This window comes from Lithobates pipiens, unplaced genomic scaffold, assembly GCF_037356315.1.
Source record: "Lithobates pipiens isolate NorthernLeopardFrog02 unplaced genomic scaffold, aLitPip1_a1.2 Scaffold_3, whole genome shotgun sequence".
NCBI lineage: Eukaryota > Metazoa > Chordata > Amphibia > Anura > Ranidae > Lithobates > Lithobates pipiens.
In genome coordinates this window covers 70,878,737-70,906,176 of record NW_027507790.1, presented here as the reverse complement: position 1 = coordinate 70,906,176, position 27,440 = coordinate 70,878,737, and the positions used below count along the sequence as shown (strand labels likewise).

The 27,440-nt window shown below is 40.4% G+C and overlaps 1 protein-coding gene across 3 annotated transcripts in view; it reads left to right on the top strand.

Annotated features, from left to right (window-relative positions):
• GLT1D1 (glycosyltransferase 1 domain containing 1) overlaps positions 1 to 20,134 on the top strand; it is a 166,318-nt gene extending 146,184 nt beyond the window's left edge. The window contains exons 12-13 of one of the 3 annotated variants that reach the window (XR_013263873.1): positions 12,410 to 13,044; positions 19,706 to 19,902. Coding sequence is in view for 2 of the 3 variants with exons in the window: in XM_077461814.1 (XP_077317940.1) it covers positions 11,965 to 12,147 (183 nt within the window). In the remaining variant the exon portion in view is untranslated. Of the gene's footprint in view, positions 1 to 11,964; positions 12,385 to 12,409; positions 13,045 to 19,705 lie in introns of those variants that run through there. The other 2 variants (XM_077461816.1, XM_077461814.1) reach the window with 2 other exon arrangements.
• Positions 20,135 to 27,440: the final 7,306 nt, after the last annotated feature.

Sequence of the window (27,440 nt, the reverse complement as noted above, 5' to 3'; positions counted from 1 at the left end):
ACCCTTTTATAAGGGGACACTGTAGATTGTGGCTGCTGCCTAATGAAACCCAATTTCTGTAGAACCATCAGGTTAAGCCACAACCCGACGTCCTTATTGCCCCACTTTAATGATGGGTAGATTGATAATTTCTAAATGCCTCATCATATTGAAACCATTCTAGACCTACAAAACTTTTATATGCTTCTAGCACATGCTCCATGTGTTGAAACCGCCCGCTGCAATACTCTGGGTGCTTCTCACCTAGCACACTGGAGTATATTGCAAATGACTGCCACCAATTATTAAAAGACCTCGCCACAGGTCTTCTCCTATCCCCCTCATCTTTCTCATCTGATTTTTTTTTGTCATTTCTGTTGACAAATTCCTTCTTTTTTTTTTTTTTCATGGAATAAGCGACAGAATATCTACGAATTTACCTTTCCATATTTTTTCCTTAGTCTGAGGAGTAAGGTGGTAACCTAACAGCGAGATCTCACATGGTAATGTCTCTTTAAAGCACACTTCTGGTATCAATGCGCTAGATATATTAATCTCAGCTGGTAATAGATATTGCAAATTAACATTAGCTGACTGATTGTTATTAACATTACCTATATTGCCTAAGCTGACAGAATGTCTATTTTGATTAGACCATACATTACCATAATTACTATTTTAAATTGCAGGTGTATTCATAGTGTCAGCTAATCTGTTAATGGTTTCCATAATGCTATTAAGTGTGTGTGCTAACTTACCTATACCACCAGGGAGCGCTGGAGCATTTGTTATATCTGAAGCAGCATAATGCTGCTCTCTGTTGCCTCCAGTGGCCATCCGCAGGATGTCTGTGATACTCACACTGCTTGCAGCCGCATGCTGTGGTAATAATACTGGGCAGGGTTTGTCTCTCCTCACTTACAACCGCAGACACTGCCTCTGTCCTCTGTATAGCTGACACTCCTCTAGCCCACCCAGCACTGCCTCTGGGCGGCGATGGGGTCCGGACCCTCCTCTATTTCTTTTCTCTCAAGCTGACCTGATGCTGCATAGTGGCTGCTGATTCTTCCAGCCATGCTGTGCTGCTGTCTTCTCTGTCCTGTGACACCAGCAGCTGCGGAGACGGTTCATGGCAGTGGGTCTGGCGGTTTTGAATGTCATTAACAGCTGTTCTACCTCTGACTACAGGGGAATACCACAGGATACTGTACTGAATTTACCTCAGCCAAAACACTTTGCTCATTATCATTCTCTGCCAAAGCCAGGCATTTTTTTTCTCCTTTATCCCCAGCTTTCTCCAACACTTGCCTCATTAAAGTTTTCATAGCCAGTTTTTCACACACCAGGCAGGTCTGTAATACTGTTGTGGAGAAGTTTAAAGCCGGATTTGGATACAAAAAGATTTCCCAAGCTTTAAACATCCCAAGGAGCACTATGCAAGCGATCATTTTGAAATGGAAGGAGTATCAGACCACTGCAAATCTACCAAGACCTGGCCGTCCCTCTAAACTTTCAACTCAGACAAGGAGAAGACTGATCAGAGATGCAGCCAAGAAGCCCATGGTCACTCTGGATGAACTGCAGAGAACTACAGCTGAGGTGGGAGAGTCTGTCCATAGAACAACAATCAGTCGTACACTGCACAAATCTGGCCTTTATGTAAGAGTGGCAAGAAGAAAGCCATTTCTCAAAGATATCCATAAAAAGTCTCGTCTAAAGTTTGCCACAAGCTACCTGGGAGACACACCAAACATGTGGAAGAAGGTGCTCTGGTCAGATGAAACCAAAATCGAACTTTTTGCCCACAATGCAAAACGATATGTTTGGCGTAAAAGCAACACAGCTCATCACCCTCAACACACCATCCCCACTGTCAAACATGGTGGTGGCAGCATCATGGTTTGGGCCTGCTTTTCTTCAGAAGGGACAGGGAAGATGGTTAAAATTGAGGGGAAGATGGATGCAGCCAAATACAGGACCATTCTGGATGAAAACCTGTTGGAGTCTGCAAAAGACCTGAAACTGGAATGGAGATTTATTTTCCAACAAGACAATGATCCCAAACATACAGCAAAATCTACAAAGGAATGGTTCACAAATAAACGTATCCAGGTGTTAGAATGGCCAAGTCAAAGTCCAGACCTGAATCCAATCGAGAATTTGTGGAAAGAGCTGAAAACTGCTGTTCACAAACGCTCTCCATCCAACCTCACTGAGCTCGAGCTGTTTTGCAAGGAAGAATGGGCAAGAATTTCAGTCTCTTGATGTGCAAAACTGATAGAGACATACCCCAAGCGACTTGCAGCTGTAATCGCAGCAAAAGATGGCTCTACAAAGTATTAACGCAAGGGGGCAGAATAATTTTGCACGCCCCACTTTTCATTTTTTTATTAGTTAAAAAAGTTTTAAAAATCCAATAGATTTCGTTCCACTTCACAATTGTGTCCCACTTGTTGGTGATTCTTCACAAAAATTAAAAATTTTATATCTTTATGTTTGAAGCCTGAAATGTGGCAAAAGGTTAAAAAGTTCAAGGGGGCCGAATACTTTCGCAAGGCATTGTAACTTGAATAGTAAGCCTTCTGGCTTCAGAAGAGATTTTTTTTATGACCCAATCCTGCTTAAATTTCTCCACAACTTTATCCCTGTCCTGTCTGGTGTGTTCATTGGCTTTTATGAATCTGTTTGTTCTCTAACAAACCTCTGGGAGAGAGGGAGAGGACTTGGCTGTCTATTCCAAAGACTTCTTCAGCTCAGGAAAGTGTGACGTTCCTCGAAGATTATGCGGAACAAATTCTTTTTATGTAAGAATTCCACAGTTTAGCATGTTAACCAAGATGCACGCATAGGAGTACTAACAGGAGAAATGTGATAAAAAGGAAAGAATTTGTAGTTTGCGTGGGAATAAAACTGACCACTACAAGAAGACAACATTAAAATTTGCTGATTTGGGTGATCTAGCCACAGACAAAAATCTGTCTAAAAGATTCTTCCTACAGAGAGGGCATTGAATATTGATGATTAGCAGAGGGATCCTGCCGGACTTGGAGAAGTCCAGCGAGTTTATATAGGATTTGGCGGAGTGGGAAGACAAAAATTAGCAACCATGGGCTCAGAAAACACAGTAACTTTATCATGTCTGTTATTTTTTCCAGGGACTATACAACAGACTCCCTGTGTGAACATAAGTAAAAAAAATATCAAATAGGGAATACAAAAGGTAATCATTTGCCAACTACTTTTTCTTTTTGTTTATTGCTTAGAAATGTAGAATAAAACAAATATATTTCCATTTCTAGTCCGCCTCCTTCTGAGGGAGATTCCTGAGCGTCCACTCAGAAAAAGAGAGCGCCCACCCACCCGTACATATGCAGTGGCCAGGTGGGAAGTAGTTAAAATTGAAATAGCAACGATTTCCATAGTATAGCCTGAGAAGAAATATGAAGGAGGGCTTCCCTATATGGCCAACTTGCAAAGTACACAACATATATGCAAGGCCAGAAACCAAAGGAGAATTTTAACTCTCTACAAAATGGCCATCAGAACAACAAATCTTAAGTTCTCACAACAGTGAGTTACAGGGACAGGGAAACTGACATATCTGTGGACCGATAACTCCATAGGGAAACCTGAATAGCAGTGGCCTATGTGAACTGCAACCCAGGGCGTAGTCACTGCCAACTGCAAACTGTCACGAGAGAACACTGGTATAAATAATGAACTGGGAACCTGCACTGCTTGGCTAACTGGTGAGCTGTCATGGATTTCCATATCTGGCCTGAATAATTCAGTAGCTGTAGATGACCTGAGGAAATTTGCAGAAATTATGGTCTGTCCCCGATATAAAACTAGGAAAACATCCTCTCATTGACCGATTGGAAAGCATTTCTGGATTTACCTATCTGGTATGAATCTACTAGCAGCTGTTGATAATAGAGAAAGCTTTCAAACAGAACAGCTTGTCCACTCTCCTGAGGAAATTGTCAAAAAATTGAGCCATTCCAGTTTTGGGCAAGGTTATCCTGTGCTGGCTAACTGATTTTTTTTTGTTGTCAGTGTACTATAGGCAGCAGTAAGAATTCCTGTGTCACTCAAAGGATGAGAAATTATAGATATGTAGTAATGATTTCAAGTATATTCAATTTTAAACTAATGTTAAAATGACTTAGTGAACAAGTGGTATATCTGTTTAACTAAGTGGTGCGTTTATACACAAAGATGATGTTCTTCACCGTGTACTCTGACAAAGCACTGAGTACAGCGAGAAATGGCCTTTATCTTGGATTGTCTGCTAATTTGAACATCTTTTGTGTACAAGAGCACTATATATACTGTAAATACAAATGGAATATACAGGGATATGAGAAATTACAGTGACATACTGTAAACACACACCCACACAGGTTGAACTGGATGAAATGGTGTATTTATTTAACCTTACCAACTATGTAACTATATGAAAAAAGGATTTAAAAAAATGTGAACAAAGGGAGTTATTTACTAAAGGAAAATTCACTTTGCACTGAAAGTGCACTTGGAAGTAAAGTTGCTGTAGATTCAAGGGAGACATGCAAGGAAAATAAAAAACAGCATTTTAGCTTGCACATGATTGGGTGATAAAATCAGCAGAGCTTCCACTCATTTCAGATCTAACCCTTAGATTTAGAGCGACTGCACTTCCAAGTGCACTTTCAGTGCAAAGTGGATTTGCCTTTCGTAAATAACCCCCAAAGTGTTTTATATCCACTTGCCAACCGCAATATGTATATATAAGTTGCAGCTTTCAAGTGGTTTACCGGGGTTATGGCTGGAGCAACTGGCTTTCTCATGAAAGTGGTCCCAGTGGCTAATTAGCCACTGGGTCGCTTTTAGAAGCAGCGGGAGGGTTTGTTATCTGTCTGGTGTTTCTCGAGCTTACTGTTTTTATCAGCACACCTTGCTTTTAAAGGTAGAGAAGAGAAGAGATTTGGGTTCTTATTGACTTCAAATCTCTTCATAAAGAGGACCTGTGATCCCTTAATCATGATGTTTACATTACCATATTAGCAATCAACAAGAAACTTATAATCACAGAGTCCACACTAGTAAAAAGTCTCTATGAAATTGCAGTAGCGCTATAACTTTTTTCCATATAAACTGTGTTCAAACAGAGGTGATCCAATGTGGCATATGACAGTCTCTTTGTGATATAAGTAGCTTCCACCACCATTCACCACGTGGGATAAACGAATCCCCTTTTGGGGATACACTCACCAGACCACAAAGAGTCAATGCACCTTGAATACCCAGGCTTGGATACACCACTCTCCAGAAATCCACCTGCGTCCACTAGATGTCAGGATTGATTTCTTGACGCCCTCAGACAAAGTCGGATATGACGAAATGCGTCAGGGTCGTGACCCACCGGAAGTGACGCCTGCGCCTCACGCATCGATCCAGCTAAACGGGCGCTTAGGACACTTCCTGCACTATTGCACGGACGTAGGTGTCTATGGTTCCGGCAGGTAAAGATCACTTTACAAGGCACAGTGCAATTTTATCATATTACATGCTCTAAGATTATTGTTTTTTGGTACGTATATTTTAAAAGGGGATAATGGACGATATAAATAAAACCTTTTAAATGGGATCACACTATGTGGATTTTGTTGTTGTTTTTTTATATATATCTTTTGGAGCCCTGAAAGAAATCAATCCTGACATCTAGTGGACGGAGGTGGATTTCTGGAGAGTGGTGTGTCCAAGCCTGGGTATTCAAGGTGCATTGACTCTTTGTGGTCTGGTGAGTGTATCCCCAAAAGGGGATTCGTTTATCCCACGTGGTGAATGGTGGTGGAAGCTACTTATATCACAAAGAGACTGTCATATGCCGCATTGGATCACCTCTGTTTGAACACAGTTTATTTGGAAAAAAGTTATAGCGCTGCTGCAATTTCATAGAGACTTTTTACTAGTGTGGACTGGCAATTATAAGTTTCTTGTTGATTGCTAATATGGTATTGTGTTTTGTTAAGTGGCAGCTGTAATTTGTATTTATTTTAGAATTTTCATAAAGCGCGAAGGGGTGTATAGAAGGGGTAGGGAGTATTTGCATCCTATATTTTTCTGATGTTTACATTCCTTGTAATAGGACTAAAAGTGACCAAAAAAAATGTAGGGGGAGTGTAAAAATAAAATAAATAGGACATTTTCTTTTTTTTAAACGCCATGTGCTTGTGTGCAGAAGCAAACGCATACTTAACTCGCACACACATATGTAAACGGTGTTCACACCACACATGTGAGGTATAGCTGCGAACGCTAGAGCAAAAGCAATAATGTTAGCACTAGACCTCCTCTGTAACTCTAAACAGGTAACCTGTAAACATTTTAAAGCTTTGCCTATGGAAATTTGTAAAGATCGTAGTTTGTCTTCCTACACGTTTCATCAGTGGTGACGTCATCAGGGGCACCTCTGAAAATACGCATAGGGTGGAGCCACGCGCACACGCTACAGAGCATGTGTGAACGTTGGTCGGCCATCTTTGATGCTGGAAATGGACCTGTTTGGATAAGATACATGCTGTTTTACTGCTAATGCCATGTAAGTGCAATATATATTTTCTTACTACGATGGAAGCTTTTACAATACTGCACTATGTGGAACCTTTTATCTTGTATACAGTATCTCACAAACGTGAGTATACCCCTCACATTTTTGGAAAATATTTTATTATATCTTTTAATGTGACAGCACTGAAGAAATGACACTTTGCTACAATGTAATGTAGTGACTGTACAGCTTGTATAACAGTGGAAAATTTTCTGTCCCCTCAAAATAATGCAACACACAGCCATTAATGTCTAAACCGCTGCCAACAAAAGTGAGTACATCCCTAATTGCTGTCTTTGGATCCCTTTTCTCCCTTGGCACGGAATTTCTTTAATTCATAATTTTTTCACATTTTTTTATTGTACGTTTTTTTAAAAATACTTTTATTTTTTTGTGCCCACTTCCACATATGTCTTCATTGGATATATTTTGGATTATAATATTTATCTGAATCATTTGTTCATTAATTATTTTCATTTATTACATATTAGTTTGATATAGCGCTGCACTCTTTCTACTCTGCACTGGTTATATGCCTAGTATCAAATATATAGTGTTCAGCTGCTGAATATATGATCCAAGCGCAGATATTCTTTTTCCCTTTCTTTTCATTTGACATTTTAAGTATCTATTTACTCAGCGTAATATTATCCGTTATATTTTACCAAAAAAATGTATTATATTGTGTTTTTTGCATAAAAAAAAAAGAAAGTGTATTTGAAAAAAAAAATGCATTTGAAAAACTGCTGCACGAATACCATGTCACGTAAAATATTGCAACAATCCCCATTTTATTCTCTAGGGCAGGGGTAGGCAACCTGGGGCCATCCAGCTGTTGCAGAACTAGTCCCATCATGCCTCTGAGAGTAGTTGTAACTGCCAGCCTTGCAATGCCCCATGGGAAATGTAGTTCCACAACAGCTGGAAGGCCCTAGGGTTTCTGCTACAAAAAAGTATATAACGTTTGGAGGTCCTAAGTAATTTTTTAGCAAAAAAATACTGATTTAAACAGTGCCAGGAAAGGCTTGGTTAGAAAGTGTATAAAAAAAAGGCGATTGCTTAAAATACCGCACTTAAGTAAACTAAATGTCACCCAGTTAATGTTAAAAAACTACTTTAGACACCTTGAGTCTTTAACCTTTAATATAACTGCCATATTGTGACAAATTGTTCAATGTTGTAACTCATTGAAACCACTTAACAGATAACCCTCACCGATTTTATGAATTGTGTTTGTTGAACTAACCTTTAGGTTGTTCAAAGTGTTTTTAAATGCACAAAGTGTATTTATTTATAAAAAGACGTGACATAAGTTGCTTTTATATACTGTTTATGATGTGCTTCTTCTGGCACTCGTATGGTATATAGAAAGTTATTAATGTTGAAAGTTGCACAAGGACAGTTATGCACAGCATCAATGCTCTGTGTACGCTTTTGACATGAAGCCATTAGCCATTAGTTGATTCCTTGAAAATAAGAGCTGCTTATATATGTGGTATTTGTAGTAATATGTAACCAGCCCTCAACATTTTCACTAGCCTGCTCGCATTTTGCAAGTGAAAATTTGCTGGGGGCGAGTGGAGAGGGGTCGCTGAGAGCAGATGAGTGACACTGAGTGCCCAGCTCTCCAGCGGCCTGAATGTTAGGAGTGACGCTGCCATTACTCATTGCAAGCACCACACAATGCATACACCGATGGCTGCTGGAGGGAGGATTTTGCTCCCCCTCCCTCCAGCTCTGAGAATGGCAGTTTCAGGCTCTGGCTGCTTGTTGTGTGGGCAGGATGGAGATGCAGCACTCTTCTGAGATCCTACCCACCTGTCTGAATCGTCCGCCTACTGACCCGCCCAGTCACCTGTCCATCTGTCTGAACAGCCCGCCTGCTCATCCGCCCATCTGCCTAACAACCCACCCATCCACATGCCTGCCTACACTCCTGAAAGTGGAGATGCAAACTTATCAGAAGTGAGTGTGTGCTGAGGTAAGCTCAGCTAACTACTTGTTTCATTGTTCCGGTTCCTTTTCCAGCACCATAGCGTTAGGGCAATGGGACTGGAACAGACTGAAATTGAGGAAAGGGTTAGCATTGCCATGTCCACAATACAGGTGGGGGGAGGTCAATGGTAGTAAAAGTTAACCACCCCACATGCATTGGTCCTCATGGCAGTGACATTTTAACCCACCACCCCCTTCTGCATTTGTGGTAATGTCAGTGAAAGTTAACCACCTCCCCCCCCCACATTAGGGGTCATGGGAAGGGTTACATTGCAATGCCACTAACCACCAATGTAGGAGAGGGGAATATTAATACTGACACCTGTGCTAGCGGTTATTAATCCACTAACTTCAATGCTGGGAGTTACTAATGTGTCCCCTGATACCAGTGTTGGGGGTTATTATGATGTCCACTGACATCAATGCTAGAGTTATTTATGAGTCCTCTGATAGCTACGTTGGGGGTTATTATGGCCTCTGGCACCAGTGCTGGGGTTTTTTAATGCATCCGCTGACATCAGTGCTAAGGGTTATTACCACAGCCTCGGATACCTGTTTTGAAGGTTATTATAGCGTCCACTGACACCAATGCTGGGGGTTATAATAAAGGTGGAATTTAATTTGAGTTTAGGGGCGGGGCAGGGTAGGGGTTGGGTGGGGTAATTGGTGGCAAGTAATTCTTAAGGCCTGGCTAGTAGCTCAGGACTTGGAATTTTGAGCCCTGATGTAACCATTGTCTACATTGCCAACAAAAGTAAGCCCTTGTACACATGATCGGAGATTCGGACGGAATGTGTCCGATCGGAGCATTTTGTCGGATATTCCGACTGTGTGTGGTCTGCATCGGACTGTTTCCGTCGGAATATCTATCAGACCAACTTTTCCAACTTGCCGGAAATATTTTCCGACAAAATGCTCCGATCGGACATACTCCGATCATGTGTAGAGAATTCTGATCAAAGTGCCACGCATGCTCAGATCAAATTCCTACATCAAAGCTATTGGCTACTAGCCTGAACGTAGTCCCATCGTAACTAAATTACGTCATCACGTTCTGAAAGATCGGATTTTCCGACAACTTTGTCCGACCGTGTGTATGCAACAGTTTCGGACAAGATCCGTCGGACAAAACTCGACGGACAAAATCCGACGGATTTGGTTGTCGGAATCTCCGACCGTGTGTACAAGGGCTAAGAGTAGTTTTACTTTTAGCTTTTGGATAGCATAAATATGTATAGTGAAATCTGGTGTATATATTCAGGCATATTAGTATTCACATAACCTTCAAAAAAATATTTTCAAATACTTCCAAATTCCCCGGATTCCAGCAAAAATTGCTTCTAAAATGTGCTCTGTTCAAATTAGGCACAGAAAGACCCCTTTCACACTGGGGTTGACGGTAAAACACCACCAGCTTTAACGGCGCTTTACCGTCATTTTAGCAGCACTATTCGGCCGCTAGCGGACCACCTTTAACCCCCACTAGCGGCCGAATAAAGGGTTTAAATGCGCCTGTGTAGCGCCGTTGCTAAAAACGCTTTGCAGGCCCTTTGGCAGCAGTGCCCATTCATTTCAATGGGCAGGAAGGGTGGAGGAGCGGTGTGTACACCACTTCTTCACCGCTCCAAAGATGCTTCTCGTGGAACTTTTTTTAATGTCCTGCCAGCGCAGTGTCCCAGTGTGAAAGCACTCTGGCTTTCACACTGGGATTGCAGGGGAGGGGTTTTTCAGGTGCTATTTCTAGCCCATAAACGCCTGAAAAACACCCCAGTGTGAAAGGTGTCTAATAGCTTAATAACTTCAGCTCTGGAAGATTTTACCCCCTTAATGACCAGAGCATTTTTTGCGATATGGCAATGCGTCACTTTAACAGACAATTGCGCGGTCTTGCGACGTTGTACCCAAACAAAGTTGACGTCCTTTTTTTCACACAAATAGAGCTTTCTTTTTGTGGTATTTGATCACCTCTGTGGTTTTAATTGTTTGCACTATAAACAAAAAAATACTTTTTGCTTTAATAAATAAAAAAAAAATACCCCCAAAAAATATATATATTAGGCCGATATATATTCTACTACATATTTGTGGTAAAATAAAATTGCAATAAGCATATATTGATTGGTTTGCGCAAAAGTTATAGGGGAAAGATTTATGGCATTTGTATTATAATTTTTTTTTACTACTAATGGCGGTGATCTGCAATTTTTATCGGGATTGCAGCGGACAGATCGGACACTTTTGACACTATTTTGGGACCACTGAAATCTATACAGCAATCAGAGTTAAAAATAGTCACTTATTACTGTATTCATGTCACTGGCAGGAAAGGGGTTAAACACTAGGGGGCGATCAAGGGGTTAACTGTGTTCCCCTTAATGTGCTCTAACTGTAGGGGGGGCAGGCTACCTAGGACAAGACGGAGGTCACTGCTCCTGATGACAGGGAGCAGTGGATCCTGTCATGACACTAGGCAGAACAGGGAAATGCCTTGTTTACATGTTTACATAGGCAGTTCCCTGTTCTGCCTCTCCTCACCGCGATCGCAGGCCACCAGTGGACATCAAGTCCATGAGAACCATGAGCATGCTCCCGCAGCTTGTGTACGCCCGATATGCGGCTATGATGGAGGGACATATGAGCACGCCCTTTTGCCCACCCATGCCATTGTGCCAACGTACATCGTCGTGCGCTGGTCGGGAAGCAGTTAAAGTGATAGTAAAGGCTTGTTCTTTAAAAAAAAACAAAAAAAAAACATGTCATACTTATCTGCTCTGTGCAGTGGTTTTGCACAGAGCAGTCCACATCCTCCTCTTCTTGGGTCCCCTGGCAGCGCTCCAAGCCCCTCCTTCCTGCTGTGTGCCCCCAGAGTAAGCAGCTTGCTGTTGGTGGGGGCAAAGCAGACGCATTCCCAACCGGCTGTTCTGCGTGTCCATATACACAGAGTGTCACGGTTCGGCCCCACCCCCTCTCTCTCCCCATTTGTTCACTGGCTGTGATTGACAGCAGTGGGAGCCAATGTAGAGTAAGAGTCCCCAGAGAGCAGAGGCTATTGTGCACATCACTGAATTGTGATGGGGCTCAGGTAAGTATTGGGGGGGGGGGCGGTGCACACAGAAGGTTTTTTACCTTCATGCATACAATGCATGATGATAAAAAACCTTTATGAACACCCTATTCCTCGCCCCTACCCCTACTTTTTTTTAGGTGATTTATAGCTGTCAAAATTTACAAAGCTGTCAAAACTGAAATATGCATATAACCTTTTATCTGATTATGATGTCATATGAAGTCTAACGTCTTTTAAGATCATGTTACATATTACCATATTTAGGCCTCATGCACACTGGTCGTTTACAGCTGCTGTTTTTTTTCATCTGGTATTTTTTATTTTTTTGCAGCCAGTAAACTCTACAGCATGTTATCTTATGTGTCCTTGCAAAACAATTATTAGGAAAGACATCAGTATAGTACAGTTGCTGTTTCCAGACACACACATGCGCATACGCCAACAAAGAACGAGCAGAACAGTTACAGGCGCACATGCATCTGTCACCAAGACTGACGCCAAACTGCCTATTTAAACATAGTTCAGTACTGGCTAATTGCTGTTTGGTCTACAGCGTTCTGTGTATTTCATGATTCCTGTGTTTGGCTTCTGATCCTGATCCAGCTTGTTCCCGACCATTCCTGTCTGCTACATGCTCCGACCCCTGGCTTCAACCCCAGATTCTGTCTCTGCTTGCTGCTACTGTTTGATCCTGCATCTGTTGCCAACTCTGCCTGTGACCCAACTACGTTACTGCCTGCCCGTTACTGACCCAGCTTATCTGACCCTGCTTTCAGCTCCTCCAGCCTGCTCAACATCTTCAGGCTCCTGCTTCCTGTTGTGCATCCACAGTCTGTCATCAGTCAAGCCCTGCCAGCCTGTCTGCTGTCTCATCTGCCTGCTATCAGCCACTCCTGGCTTCCTTCCTGTGGGTTCCTGGCTAACTACCCGTGCAGACTACTGGAATGGTCCTAGGTGCCGTTACCCCGCCGTGCTCCAGCAGCTGCTGTCTCACCATCAGTGACCCTTGAGCCGGAACTGTACGAGAGGCCTTCCTCTGCATGTCAGGCTCACATGACAGTTCCTAACAGCCATGACTGAGCCTGCAGGAGGACCCTCTCCCTTGCATGAAGTCTGCTAGAATCTCACAGATCTTACTCAAGCAGTCAAGACCCTGCAGGAGAATACGCTCAACTGGAGGAACATGTGCAAGTCCTGCCTTCATCTGCAATCCCTGCTGCTTCTTCATCTACTTTTGTGACTGCTCAAACAGTGACCAGTGCTAGCCCTGCGGTGGTAATGTAATTCCCTGAGCCACGAGTACCAGCCCCTGAAATATTCTCTGGAGACTGGACTTTTTAAAGCATTCCGCAATGCGTATCAGCTTTACTTTACACTTCAACCACAGACTTTTTCATTAGAAACTACAAAGGTGAGGTTCATTATATCTTAGCTCTAGGGTGAACCCCAAACCTGGGCTCATCGTCTGTTGGAAGAAAAAGACGCACAGCTAAACACCATGTCTTCCTTCTTCCAGGCAATGTCCCAATTGTATGAGGATCCACAACAAACTGGATCGTATGGAAATGTCCTTCATACTGTGATAGGTAGTCAGGAAATTAAACTGGTAATTTATGCTCCTTGAAAGCCCAAAAGTGCTTCTCGGATTTTGGGCCCCTTTATGCATCTAGGCTGTGAAACAATCTCACACATGGGGTATCCTCAGGCTCAGGTGGCATAGCAGAATGTGTTTTGGGGTGTAATTATAAGTATGCCCATGCTGTGTAATAACTTGTTAAAATGACAACCTGAAATAAAAAGAAAAACTCACCATGCTTGTTACTAAATATTTTGCCACGACTTCAAAGTCTTGTGATTTTGACGCAATTTCAGGGAATGCCCATGTAACTCGCATCAAAGTTGGACCAAAGTAGTGCAGGGACTACTGTGAAGTCATACTAATATGAATGGTTGCCATGGGGAACAATTTGTCATGCGTCTTTGCAGTCCCAAGTTGTAGGACAAGTCGTACAAGTGTGAAAGGAGCCTTACTTTCAGACCAAGCTCCCTCTGTGAAAATATACAGTTCAGTGGAGTAGCAAGAGCTTGGTCTGATGTAAGTGCCTCTCTGAACCAGAATGCCACAGCATCCCCGGTGACATCAGATGCCAACCCAGTTGAGAGAGGCTGGTAATGTATGGGATAGTAAAAGCCTAGTTAAAATACAAATATACAGTTAAAATATTTTTTTTTTAATTTTTAACCACTTAAGGACCGCCGTATTGCCAATGTACATCATTACAATGGCACAGGCAGGCACAAGCACGTACATGTACGTGCCTGCCTTCCAGCGGGTCGGGGGTCCGATCGGACCCCCTCCCGCTGGATACGGTCCGAGATGAGGGGATGGCCGTTGGTTTCTGGCCATCCCCTCTCGATCGCTCCTGGCCAATGAGAAGCTTCCTCCCACTGTGTATTGTATACACAGGAAAGAGGAAGTGATGTCATTCTCCTCGGGGCGGTCTTTTTGACCGGACTACGAGGAGAAGACAGAAAGTAAGTGTGCACCAACACTACACTGACATGTAGGTACACACAGGCACACAACCCCCCCCCCCCCGATCGAAGCAGCAGAATTTATTTTGGGGTGTAATTTGACTTATGCCCATAGCATGTGTGAGCAATATATCATTTAGTGACAACTTTGTGCAAAAAAAAATTTTTTTTAAATTCCTGCAACTTGTGGCAAAATATAAAATATTTCATGGACTTGACATGCCTCTCAGTAAATAGCTTGGGGTGTCTACTTTCCAAAATGGGGTCATTTGGGGGGGGGGGGGGTTTGTGCTATTTTGGCATTTTATGGCCTTCGAAACTGTGATAGGTAGTGAGGAGTGAAATGAAAAATTTGCACCCTTAGAAACCCTGAAGGCAGTGATTGGTTTTCGGGGTGCCGTACGCGGCTAGACTCCCAAAAAGTCCCACATATGTGGTATCCCCGTACTCAGGAGAAGCAGCAGAATATATTTTGGGGTGCAATTCCACATATAACTATGGCATGTGTGAGCAATATATCATTTAGTGACAACTTTTTGTAAATTTTTTTTTTGTGTCATTATTCAATCACTTGGGACAAAAAAAAAATATTCAATGGGCTCAACATGCCTCTCCACAACTTGCTTGGGGTATCTTCTTTCCAAAATGGGGTCATTTGGGGGGGGTTTGTTTTATTTTGGCATTTTATGGCCTTCGAAACTGTGATAGGTAGTGAGGAGTGAAATCAAAAATTTGCACCCTTAGAAATCCTGAAGGCAGTGATTGGTTTTCGGGGTGCCGTGCGCGGCTAGACTCCCAAAAAGTCCCACATATGTGGTATCCCCGTACTCAGGAGAAGCAGCAGAATATATTTTAGGGTGCAATTCCACATATAACTATGGCATGTGTGAGCAATATATCATTTAGTGACAACTTTTTGTAAACTTTCTTTATTTATTTTTTTGTGTCATTATTCAATCACTTGGGACAAAAAAAAAATATTCAATGGGCTCAATATGCCTCTCCACAACTTCCTTGGGGTGTCTACTTTCCAAAATGGGGTAATTTGGGGGGGGGTTTGTACTGCCCTGCCATTTTAGCACCTCAAGAAATGAGATAGGCAGTCGTAAATTAAAAGCTGTTTGTAGACGCTATAACTTTTGCGCAAACCAATAGATATACGCTTATTGACATTTTTTTTTACTAAAGACATGTGGCTGAATAAATTTTGCCCTAAATGTATGACTAAAATTGAGTTTATTCGATTTTTTCTATAACAAAAAGTAGAAAATATTTTTTCTCAAAATTTTCGGTCTTTTTCCATTTATATCGCAAAAAATAAAAATCGCAGAGGCAATCAAATACCATCAAAAGAAAGCTCTATTTGTGGGAAGAAAAGGACGCAAATTTCGTTTGGGTGCAATATTGCATGACCGCGCAATTACCAGTTAAAGCAGCGCAGTGCGAAATTGTAAAAAGACCTCTGGTCTTTAGGGTGTTTATTGGTCCGGGGCTGAAGTGGTTAAAGATTACATAATCACAATAATTAGTTTTTTATATCTACTTGGGAAAAGCGAATACTAAAATTATTACAAGAAATGAAGGGAGCTGTTTTTACTGGAATAAGACATGAAAAGCAATATTAACCTGGCAGAGGTTCTAATCCTTTGCCTATTTTACTGGTAAAATGCCTATCCTCACTGGTGAGATTTTCCATTACAGAAAACTCAGTGGGTGCACATACTGCAAGTATAAATCAGTCTCCTCTATGTCCAAAACGAAAAAGAAATAAAGAAATGTTTTTGTTGGATTTGCTAATCCAAGCTTTATAATGTCCTTGTTACAACTGGTTATATAATGTAAAGGCGAGCATGTTTGAAAACATCCATTAACATTCAATTGCAGCCAGTTCCTAACAAAAAGAAAATGTTTTCCATTATTATATCTCACAGAGCCATAATGAGAGCAGGTAGGATTGTTTGTATGTCATTTTGACAATAAAGCCAAGTACTTGTTCTTTCCTGGAAATACATTAATGGCTAATATGCAGTAATTTATTGAAGACCATTTGTTTCATTTTTATTTCCCATTGGGATATATTTGTTAGCTAAGAAAAGTGTTATAGGGGTGTTCAAATGTTATTAAATCCCCTTGAGCAGTGCATACACCTTCTGTCAGGCCTTTCCCGTCCGACAGCCAGATGAACATGCAGATTTTTAACTAATAAAATGTTAACTTCTGTACACTTTTGAACCTTCTATTCATTGAGCCCTCCCACACAATCTCTGTTTTTCTAGGACAGACAAAGTATGCCTTTGACAGTTGCAAAACCACTTGTACCTTGCCTTTTTTCCTTAGACCTCATTCCCATGTTAGAATAGGACCAAGCAGTGAATTCCTATGACTGGAATGACAGGAGTTTGCAAACATCTGCAGATGCTCAACCTGAACAAAGCAATGACAGACTGACGGGAGACACAACTGACTCCAGCGGTTACCAGTGGTTAGAGACAGAAGACAGATTGCATCCAGGGCAGATCATCTGTTCCTAGCTGCAAATTAAACTACCAGACATGTGGGTATATATGTGTTCAGTCCTGGTGCCTGTCAGCCTGTCATTGCTTTGGACAGGCTGGGCAGCCACTTGTGATCCACTGTCCAGCCCTATTCTGACATGTAAATAAGGCTTTGCTGCTTGTTTGCTGTGACATCCAATTACTTATTCAGGAATGGTTTGTACTTTTTTTCGTTTTTGTTTTTTTGTAGAATTTTTATTTATTAGGTTAAGAATCAGACCTATCCATCAGCGATGAAACAAGTACATCAGTACAACATACTCAGGGCATCGTTCTCTGGGATAGGCATATGACCAAAGCAAACATATGTCATGTCATGGATAAAGAAGAACAAATAACAAAAAATAAATAGAAATAGTAGACAAAACCATGTAGGGGGTATATAGCACTTTACCATAGACTGTCAATGCATGGGTAATATCCTGATATATCAACCAGGAAGACTGAAAAAGCAAGTGCAGTACAACCAGTAGCAAATTATAATAAGCAAGGGCACTACAACCAGTAGCAAATTATAGTAAGCAAGGGCACTACAACCAGTAGAAAATCATAATAAGCAAGGGCACTACAACCAGTTGCAAATCATAATAAACAAGGTTAACCATGGCCTGCTTCAAATCTATAAAGTCTTATATAAATATCCAAATAGCCCAGATTTTCTAAAATGTATTATATGGCAGGTGTATACCCATAATCTTATTTACTTTTTTAGGCCATGCGCCTATAGGGGGCACCGTTGGATTTTTCCAATACAAGGGCATCAGAGTCTTTTCCTGAGTTTAATAAAACTTGAAATACTTTCTATGGCCTTTAAGAGATGGGGGCAGGGAATTCAATAAACATAAAGCTGGATCATCTTGTATTAGAATGGCTGTGATGTCTGAGATTAGCTTTCTGAACTCATTCCAGAATGGCCCAAGGATTGGACAATACCACCAAATGTGAATCAGATAACCTTATGACCCACAGTCTCTCCAACAGTAAACTGTAGCTGAAGGATACATCGGTGCTAACCTCTTTGGGACCCTGTACCCCCTAGCTTATAATTTGTTTCTTATAGTTCTGAGTCACTTGTACTTTTTTCAAGAGATCATTTAGCCGGAAAAAAAACAAAAAAAACATGCTTTTACACTTGTTTAGCACTGTTGGCATTAAATATTAATTGGGATACAATAAAACGTACGTATCCATGATAAACAAAATTACGATTTTGCAGGCTGTTATGAATTAATTTAATTTAGAAATATATAAAACAGAATGCATAATATTATGTGGAATTTCAGGGGAAAAGGGTTTAGCAAACGGTAGGTTAGGACTTATATATAATATAAAGTTACCTTTCAAGTAGGGTCAAGAATTAACCATACCAAAAGCAAAAGACACCTACTATGGCTGTAGCAGACAAATATAGGAGGATATCAGTTAATTCAAACTTTTATTAGTTATCAAAAAAGCCACACCAATATAAAATCACACTGTCCTATGGCTGAAGTACATCCAACCCTGCTGGGCATCACATAGTGACACACCAAAAATCTAACAAATACATCCTGGTGCATCCTACAACCAATAACCAAGATACAGTCAAACAATGGACTCACATAAAACACAGACAAAACCGACAAGCGCCACTCAGACCAATCACGCACTGAGTTCCTTGTGAGAATAACCTCCCTTATTAGAGAAAAAAGTTTCTTGAAAAATATAATAGATAATTCATATTATAACAAAGAAATCAGTGCAAAGGATTGCAAGTATATAAAAAGAAATCAAACTTATTTGTTATAAAGTAGTTAATGAAGTAACCAGTTAATGTTAGGTGTTACAAAATCTCATTGGGGTCTTCCAGAGTTCTAACATTCCTTAAAACATGCTGTTACTTTATGTATTTTATGAACAATTATGTTTGTACATGAGACAAAGTTATTCGATGTTATTACATTTAAATGCTGGTAAGGAAGATATCTTTTTCCATTATAATCAGGGAATTTTTGTTGATAATTTAAGTCACAAGTAGCTTCCACAGACATCTCCTATATGTATATACAAATCATCAGTCCCAGACAAAGTAGCCATCTGAAAGAATAGCGGATTCAAACAGCATACATTGTAGCCAACCCATCTCATACACAGCTGAAAAGTAACTTTATATTGTATGTTGTCTCCGGTTTCGGCAGTAGCCTCCTGTAAGTGGAGGAGAGACATAATAAGGGGTACAAATTATTGGCATTTAAAAAAAAATGTTTTAGGGATGGTATGAGTCTGATCATCTCTTTTTATAAATAGGACTTATATATGCATATATATATATATATATATATATATATATATATATATATATATATATATATACATGGTTAGGACATTATAGGACATTATATTATTATTAGGACATTATATTATATTATATTATATAATATTAAAAGAAAAGAAAATCCCAAGAATTAGATGTTTATGGATCAGGTTTGCACTCCTACTGCCATGATGTGGGGTCCTACTTACAGTATATTATGTAAACTTCAACAGGAAAAGTTACACTCAATGGTGGGTAGAAAAAATGCCAGGAGAGCCCACTTTTGGTTGAACTGAGTCATTTACCCAATGTATTGGGGTTGATTTACTAAACTTGAAAGTGCAAAATTTAGTGCAGCTCTGCATAGAAACCAATCAGCTTCCAGGTTTTTTGTTTTTGTTTTGTTTTTTGCCAAAGTTTAATTGAACAAGCTGAAGTTAGAAACAAATTGGCTACAATGCACAACTGCACCAGATTTCACACTCGCATGTTTTAGTAAATCAACCCCATAGAGGGGAGAAACTGATGAGGTGTATCTCATTTTATGCTTAGATTCATCAGTGAAGATTGGTCATCCTTTATACAGAACAGCGTTTCCTATTCCCTCCTCTGAGAATATATGATGTCAAATATTCAGACTTTCGGTATATCTTGAGTTCTTTTAATTGATAATCTATGTTCTCTTTTAGGAATTTGTCCAGATGTCCATAAGACTGATGAAGAAACCAGATCTAAAAAGGAAAATTATTCATAGCGCTAAACAATATGTCTGCACTAAACATTCTTGGGAACTTGAAAGAAAGACATATCAAAAACTTGTCCAAAAACTGACTAGACTGTGATCCAAAAGAACACCATCATAAAATTTTGTTCTGGACTTATTTTATTTTGTTGTATTTTTATTATGCGATGTTAAAAGGGAGTGCTGTAATGTTTTTATTTCGGGAACAGTGGACTACTTTAAACAATTACCTCATTGTGTTCCCTCTTAACAGTGAAACTCTTTTCTCTTTTGGTGTTTTTTCTTTTCCTGTACTTTATTTCCAAAGCTATATTTTAAATTGTAATGGGTTCTTATGTTTAACTTCTTTCAAAAAAGATTAAAGTCATGTATTTTTATGTATGAGCGATATTATAAATAAGTGATGCTGTGGATACTGTGAGATCGGGTTGTACTGGAAAGGATTTCTACATACGCATGTCTTAAGGCTAGACGGAACGGTCCTTACTTCTGTATAGCCAATACAAATTGAATGCACACCCTATGGAACTTGTTGATTTTGTTCAAAATATTTGAACACTTATATATTACATCTTCATTCAAGCAGTGCCTACAGATACAAGGTATATACTTGAAATTGATAAAGGTATATACTTGAAATTGTATATTCTCAATTCTAAGTAACAAAGATGCAGTTTGCCACATGTGGAAAGTAAGCTCATCATTACATTTACCACCATTTAAAATCCATACAATTAGAATCAGGTGTTCCAGGTTAGGTATCAATGGTCAGAACCTCTTTAGAGGGTATAAAGGTGGGACCTGCTTTGTTTAACCATTTTTGTACCAGACCCATTTTTTTAGGCGTTACACGCATGTTAAAATGCACATTTTAAGCCAGAAACGTGGATGTCAGGCAATACATTTAGAAAAATTAATTATTTACTAGCAATAATTCCACTGTAATAAAAATAATCAAGACATGACATAAATTTTAAATGACTGCTAATTTGCCCAGATCTAATTGGCCCAGCAAATTTAGCACAAGAGGTATTCATTTGATGCTAAAATAAATATCCAAGATTACCAAAATGTAATTAAAATCTGCAGGTAATTCTTACAATGGTTGTTAATGAAGTACATACACCTATAATCAGAGATTACATAAATGCTGCACAATTGGGAGGGGGTGGGGGGGGGCAGTAGGAAAAAAATATTTTCTCTCCAAATAAAACATTCGACCAAGACTATAGTTTGCCTTTGAACATATACAGTAGGTAAAGGCAAGGCCTTCTGGAACAATGTGCTGTGGATTGATGAAACAATCCTACCTCCTGCCCCCAGTCGATGAAAGGCCATTTAATGGGTAAGCATAAATTGATTCCCTGCATTCCCCTGAGAGTAAGGAACTTTTCCAGGATGATGTGCTTTACTTTTACCAGCTCAGGGTGAACAAGTGGGACTTCTGCTCTGGTGTTTTGGAAGCCAGTCATGGTACTGTTACTAACAGCAAAAGACTGTAGGTTAGTATTATAGCTCAGGTGGGTGGAGTGAAATGTGTTGGGGCGTGGCCTGGCGGGTGTCTAGGCTATGACCTGCCATTCATTATCACACAGCAGGCTATACTTGATGTCAAGTATGTCACCCTATAACATTGCCTGGAGCAGTATTTCTCAACTCCAGTCCTCAAGGCGGACCAACAGGTCGTGCTTTCAGGCATTCCATTATTTTTCACAGGTGATTTTCTTTTTTATTCTTTATTTAATATTTTTTATACACAAAATATAAAACTCACATAATTAAACATGGTGTACGAGGAAAAAAAACATCATAAACTTTGAGCCTTGAGGGGATTCTCTTTTTAATACCCATTTCTGAGCTGGGGGGGGAATCCCCACCCTGTCTTCTCCTTTCCCCTCCAGGCTGATAAAAATATAATACTTCTTTCTCCTTATTCAATACCCCCACCTGATTACTTTATTTCCCCCTCCCATTCCCCCCTCATCCCTCTCCCCCCACTCCCCCCTCCTATAGCCCTACTGCCTCACTATATTTCTTCGTTAATTTGAACAATTTCCATTGTTCCCATTTCTTTCGGAATTTCTTTTTTCCACTCTCCTCATCTTCTTCCCATCCCTCCATTCTATACATATATTCTACTCTTTCTATCAATTCCCTCAGTTTTGGAGCTTCTACCTGTTTCCAATTTTTTGGGATCAGACTCTTGGCCACGTTTATTAAAAGACCTATGAGGGCCTCCTTATACTTTTGGGTTGGGGTATCTGTACCGTGGAAAAGACATGTCCAAGGGTTTTCTGGTATCTGAGTTCCTGTTATTATTTTTATCAGATCTAATATTTCTCTCCAGAACTTTCTAATTTTTGGGCATTCCCACCAAATGTGTGCCGCATTCCCTTGTTGTCCACACCCTCTCCAGCAATTCCCAGATTGGTCTTCTTGATATCTCATCATATCTGGTGTCCTATACCCCTTAACAAGGCTTTTATAATTAATTTCTATTGTGCTAAGGTTTTTAGATGTCCCATGTGTTAAGTGCAAATTTTTTTCTATATTCTGTTTCTCCCCTCGATGTCCTATCTCTTCTTCCCATTTTTTTTATATAGATGGGTACCTCCATCTCATCCATTCCTCTCAGCATCTTATATATCTGCGAGATGTTTACCCTTATTATTTTCCCTTCGCACATCCGTTCTAAAGCATTTAGGTCTTCTCCACTTCTCAACGGTTGCGGCAATGATGAGACAAAATGTCTGAGCTGGAGATACCGCCATCCATCTATATCCATATACTCCTTTCCTTTTTCTAGTGTTTCTAAAGTGATTATTTTGCCCTCTTTTATTATTATGCGTCTCAATTGAGTGTCTTCTCTTTTAATCCAATGCCCTCCCATAGTGCTCTTCCCCGGTGGAAATACATTTTTTCTTTTAGAACCAGTACACCAGGATAGATTACTGGTTGGTGGAACACCAGCTATTGGAGGAAGTAGTAGATACGGACATCGGAATCAGGACCCTTTCAGACCATGCACCCATAAATATGAGAATTAATATTCCAGAGGTGAAGAAATCCTTGTTTACTTGGAAACTTAATAAAGAATTATTAGATGTAGAAGGAGAGGAAATAATAAGAAAGGAGTTGGAATTAATTTTTTCCTTAAATGGGAAGGGAGAGACGGTGGAGAACATACTATGGGAGGCCCATAAGGCTTACATAAGAGGAATATATATTTCCTTTGGGGCAAAAAGAAAAAGAGAAAGGAATAACAAGGTAAAGGAATTAAGAGAAGAAATCAGAAGATTAGAATTAAAACATAAAATAGAGAAACAGAACGGACAAGGACAGATACAGGAGATGCAATGGAATTTAGCTACTAAAAAACTAGAGCTAGAGGAAATAATAGAGCAAGAAGCGAGGGGAGAATATTATAAGATAGCGAAAGAGCGATATATGTGGGGAAATAAGAATGGCAAGAGCTTAGCTAGGATATTGAGGAAAAAGGAAAAGTTTCATTGAGAAAATACTAGATAAAAATATTGAGAGCAAGTATAAGACTAAAGACATAGCGAAGGTATTCAGGGAATACTATGAGAAACTATACTGGGTTAAAAAAAGGAGACAGAACAACAAGAGAACATTAGAAGGGGGAAAATTCAAGAATATATAATAAACGCCAATGTCCCTAGATTATCACAGGAAATAGCACAGGAATTGGAGACCCCTATAACAGTATCTGAAGTAAACCAGGCAATAAAAGAAACTACAGGTGGGAAAAGCCCAGGCCCTGATGGCTATACAATAGAATATTTTAAGAAATTTGGGGAAATACTGTAACCAAGGCTATGTGTGTATTTTAATGGCCTAGGTATAAACTATGGTCTGGGTAAGGAAGCCTCTCTAGTGATAATTACTACAATATTGAAAGAAGGGAGCGAGGGCTTGGTATGCTCAAATTATAGACCAATTTCATTGTTAAATACTGACATAAAACTGTTTGCAAAAATATTAGCAACTAGAATTAAAAAATTAGTCCCGAACCTAGTCCACCCAGACCAGGTGGGGTTTATGGGGGGCCGAGAGGGAAGGGATAATGAAGTGAGGACACTATTGCTTCTCCAGAAAACTCAAGAGTGCAGAATCCCTAGTCTGCTCTTATCGATAGACGCAGAAAAAGCTTTTGATCGAGTAGACTGGGGATTCATGATGGGCACACTGAAGGAAATGGGATTTGGTTCCCGAATCCTGAGTTGGATAAAAACACTCTATAACCGTCCAATGGCAGCGGTAAGGGTAAAGGTAATATGTCTGCCCCCTTTAGGATGTACAACGGGACTAGACAGGGATGTCCATTATCACCTATATTGACATTAGAACCACTGTTGGAGACAGTGAGGAAAAATCCTGACATAGGAGGAATAGAGGTCGGGGAAGAGACACATAAGGTAGCCGCATTTGCGGATGATATCCTATTTTATGTGACAAAACCTAGAATCTCTATGCCAAATTTGGTAAAGACAATCGAGCAGTATGGAGAATTATCAAATTTTAAAATAAACTTAAAGAAAACAGAAGTGTTGAATGTCAATATGAGCAATAAAGAAGAACAGAATATTAAGGGGGAATTCCCCTTCCTGTGGAAGAAGGAAATTAAATATCTCGGCATAAAATTGGTAGCCTCATTAAGGAAAATCTATGAGGTAAATTATATCCACCTACTGGACGAAGTAAGAGAAGATACGAAAAAAATAATGATGAAACCATTGTCCTGGATGGGTCGGATAAATGCCCTAAAGATGATAATACAACCAAAAATACTATACAAGCTACATATGTTACCGATATATATCCCTCCAATCTATTTTAATATCATTAAATCCTTAATAACCAAGCTTATTTGGAAAAATAAGAAACCTAGAATAGCCTTAACCACTTCAGCCCCGGACTAATTTTCAGCCTAAGGACCAGAGGTCTTTTTACAATTTCGCACTGCACTGCTTTAACTGGTAATTGCGCGGTCATGCAATGTTGTACCCAAGCGATATTTGCGTCCTTTTCTTCCCACAAATAGAGCTTTCTTTTGATGGTATTTGATTGCCTCTGCGATTTTTATTTTTTGCGATATAAATGGAAAAAGACCGAAAATGTTGAGAAAAAAATATATTTTCTACTTTTTGTTATAAGAAAAATCGAATAAAGTCAATTTTAGTCATACATTTAGGGCAAAATTTATTCGGCCACATGTCTTTAGTAAAAAAAAATGTCAATAAGCATATATTTATTGGTTTGCGCAAAAGTTATAGCGTCTACAAACTAGAGTACATTTTCTGGAATTTACACAGCTTTTAATTTACGACTGCCTATCTAATTTCTTGAGGTGCTAAAATGGCAGGGCAGTACAAACCCCCCCCCAAATTACCCCATTTTGGAAAGTAGACACCCCAAGGAAATTGCTGAGGGGCATGTTGAGCCCATTGAATATTTTTTTTTGTCCCAAGTGATTGAATAAGGACACAAAAAAAAAAAAAGTTTACAAAAAGTTGTCACTAAATGATATATTGCTCACACATGCCATAGTTATATGTGGAATTGCACCCCAAAATATATTCTGCTGCTTCTCCTGAGTACGAGGATACCACATGTGTGGGACTTTTTGGGAGTCTAGCTGCGTACGGCAGCCCGAAAACCAATCACTGCCTTCAGGGTTTCTAAGGGTGCAAATTTTTGATTTCACTCCTCACTACCTATCACAGTTTCGAAGGCCATAAAATGCCAAAATAGCACAAAACCCCCCCAAATGACCCCATTTTGGAAAGTAGACACCCCAAGCTATTTACTGAGAGGCATGTTGAGTCCATGAAATATTTTATAGTTTGCCACAAGTTGCAGGAATATTACAATTTTTTTTTTTTTTTGCACAAAGTTGTCACTAAATGATATATTGCTCACACATGCCATAGTTATATGTGGAATTGTACCCCAAAATAAATTCTGCTGCTTCTCCCGAGTACGGGGATACCACATGTGGGGGACTTTTTGGGAGCCTAGCCACGTACGGGACCCCGAAAACCAAGCACTGCCTTCCGGATTTAAATATAAAACGCTACCAAAAAAAACTGTTATCGATCGCCGGGTGATCAGGGGGTTAAACCTTTATTGGGTAATAAATGGTGGGTGCCCTGATGATATAAAAAGCAAACTAACCAGAGTCACCCGTAACACTTATACGGTGATCACTGGTGAAAGGGGCAATCAGGGGGTTAAAATTTTTATTAGGTAGTATATGGGGGTCCCTGGCGCTATATAAAAACCTGACGGGGAACCTAAATAACTAACTGGCTAACCAGCGTCACCAGTGACACTTATACTGTGATCGCTGGTGAAAGGGTTAACTAGGGGCAATCAGGGGGTTAAAACCATTATTGGGTAGTATATGGGGGTACCTAGCGCTATAAAAACCTGGCGGTGAACCTAAAAAAATAACTAGCTACCTAGCGACACTAATGCAGCGATCAGAAAAACGATTGCTTAGTGACACTGGCAAAAGGGGGTGAAAGGGTTAACTAGGGGCAATCAGGGGGTTAAAAACATTATTGGGTAGTATATTGGGGTACCTAGCGCTATAAAAAGCTGGTGGTGAACCTAAAAAAATAACTAGCTACCTAGCGACACTAGTGACACTAATGCAGCGATCAGAAAAATGATCGCTTAGTGACACTGGCAAAAGGGGGTGAAAGGGTTAACTCTAGGGGCAATCAGGGGGTTAAACCTTTATTGGGGGGTGGTAGGGGGCTACCCTGGACCTAACACTAACTGCCCTGACAGTTTTTACTGTCACAACTGACACTGAATGCAGTGATTAGTAAATAAATGATGACTGCAATCAGTGACACTGGGACTGGGGTGATCGGGGGGGTGATCGGGGGGGGGGGGGGGGGTTGTATGCCTGTGTGTGCCTATGTGTTAGTGTAGTGTTGGTGCACACTTACTGTGTCCTCTCCTCGTAGTCCGGTCAAAAAGACCGCCCCGAGGAGAATGACATCACTTACTCCCTGCCTGTGTTTACACTACACAGGCAGGGGAAGCTTCTCATTCGCCAGGAGCGATCGAGAGGGGATGGCCAGAAACCAACGGCCATCCCCTCATCCCGGATCGCTCCTGCAGCAAAACGGACTGCCGCATCCAGCGGGAGGGGGTCCGATCGGACCCCCCACCCGCTGGAAGGCAAGCACGTACATGTACGTGCTTGTGCATGTACATGCCATTGTGATGACGTACATTGGCATGCGGCGGTCCTTAAGTGGTTAAAGGTATTACAACTGGGAAAAAAGAGGGGAGGTTTAAAAGTACCGGACTTTAAGAAATATTATGAATCTATAGTGTTAACACGGGTGGCGGAGTGGACAAAACTAGACAATGAAAAGAGATGGGTGGCAATAGAACACAGTTCAGCAGAGACACGATTAGGAAGGGAAATCTGGATACCCCCAAAATATAGATCACTAGGACCAACAACACTTGCACTTACAAAAAACGTGTTTAGAATATGGGACAGAATTCATAAACATAATAAATGGAAATACAATTCCCCATTAATGGCTTCACAGGTGATTTGATCAGTCTCACTGCCTTAGTAATTACCACAGCTGTTTCACCTGAGAGAAATCCTGAAAACATGACCTGTCGGG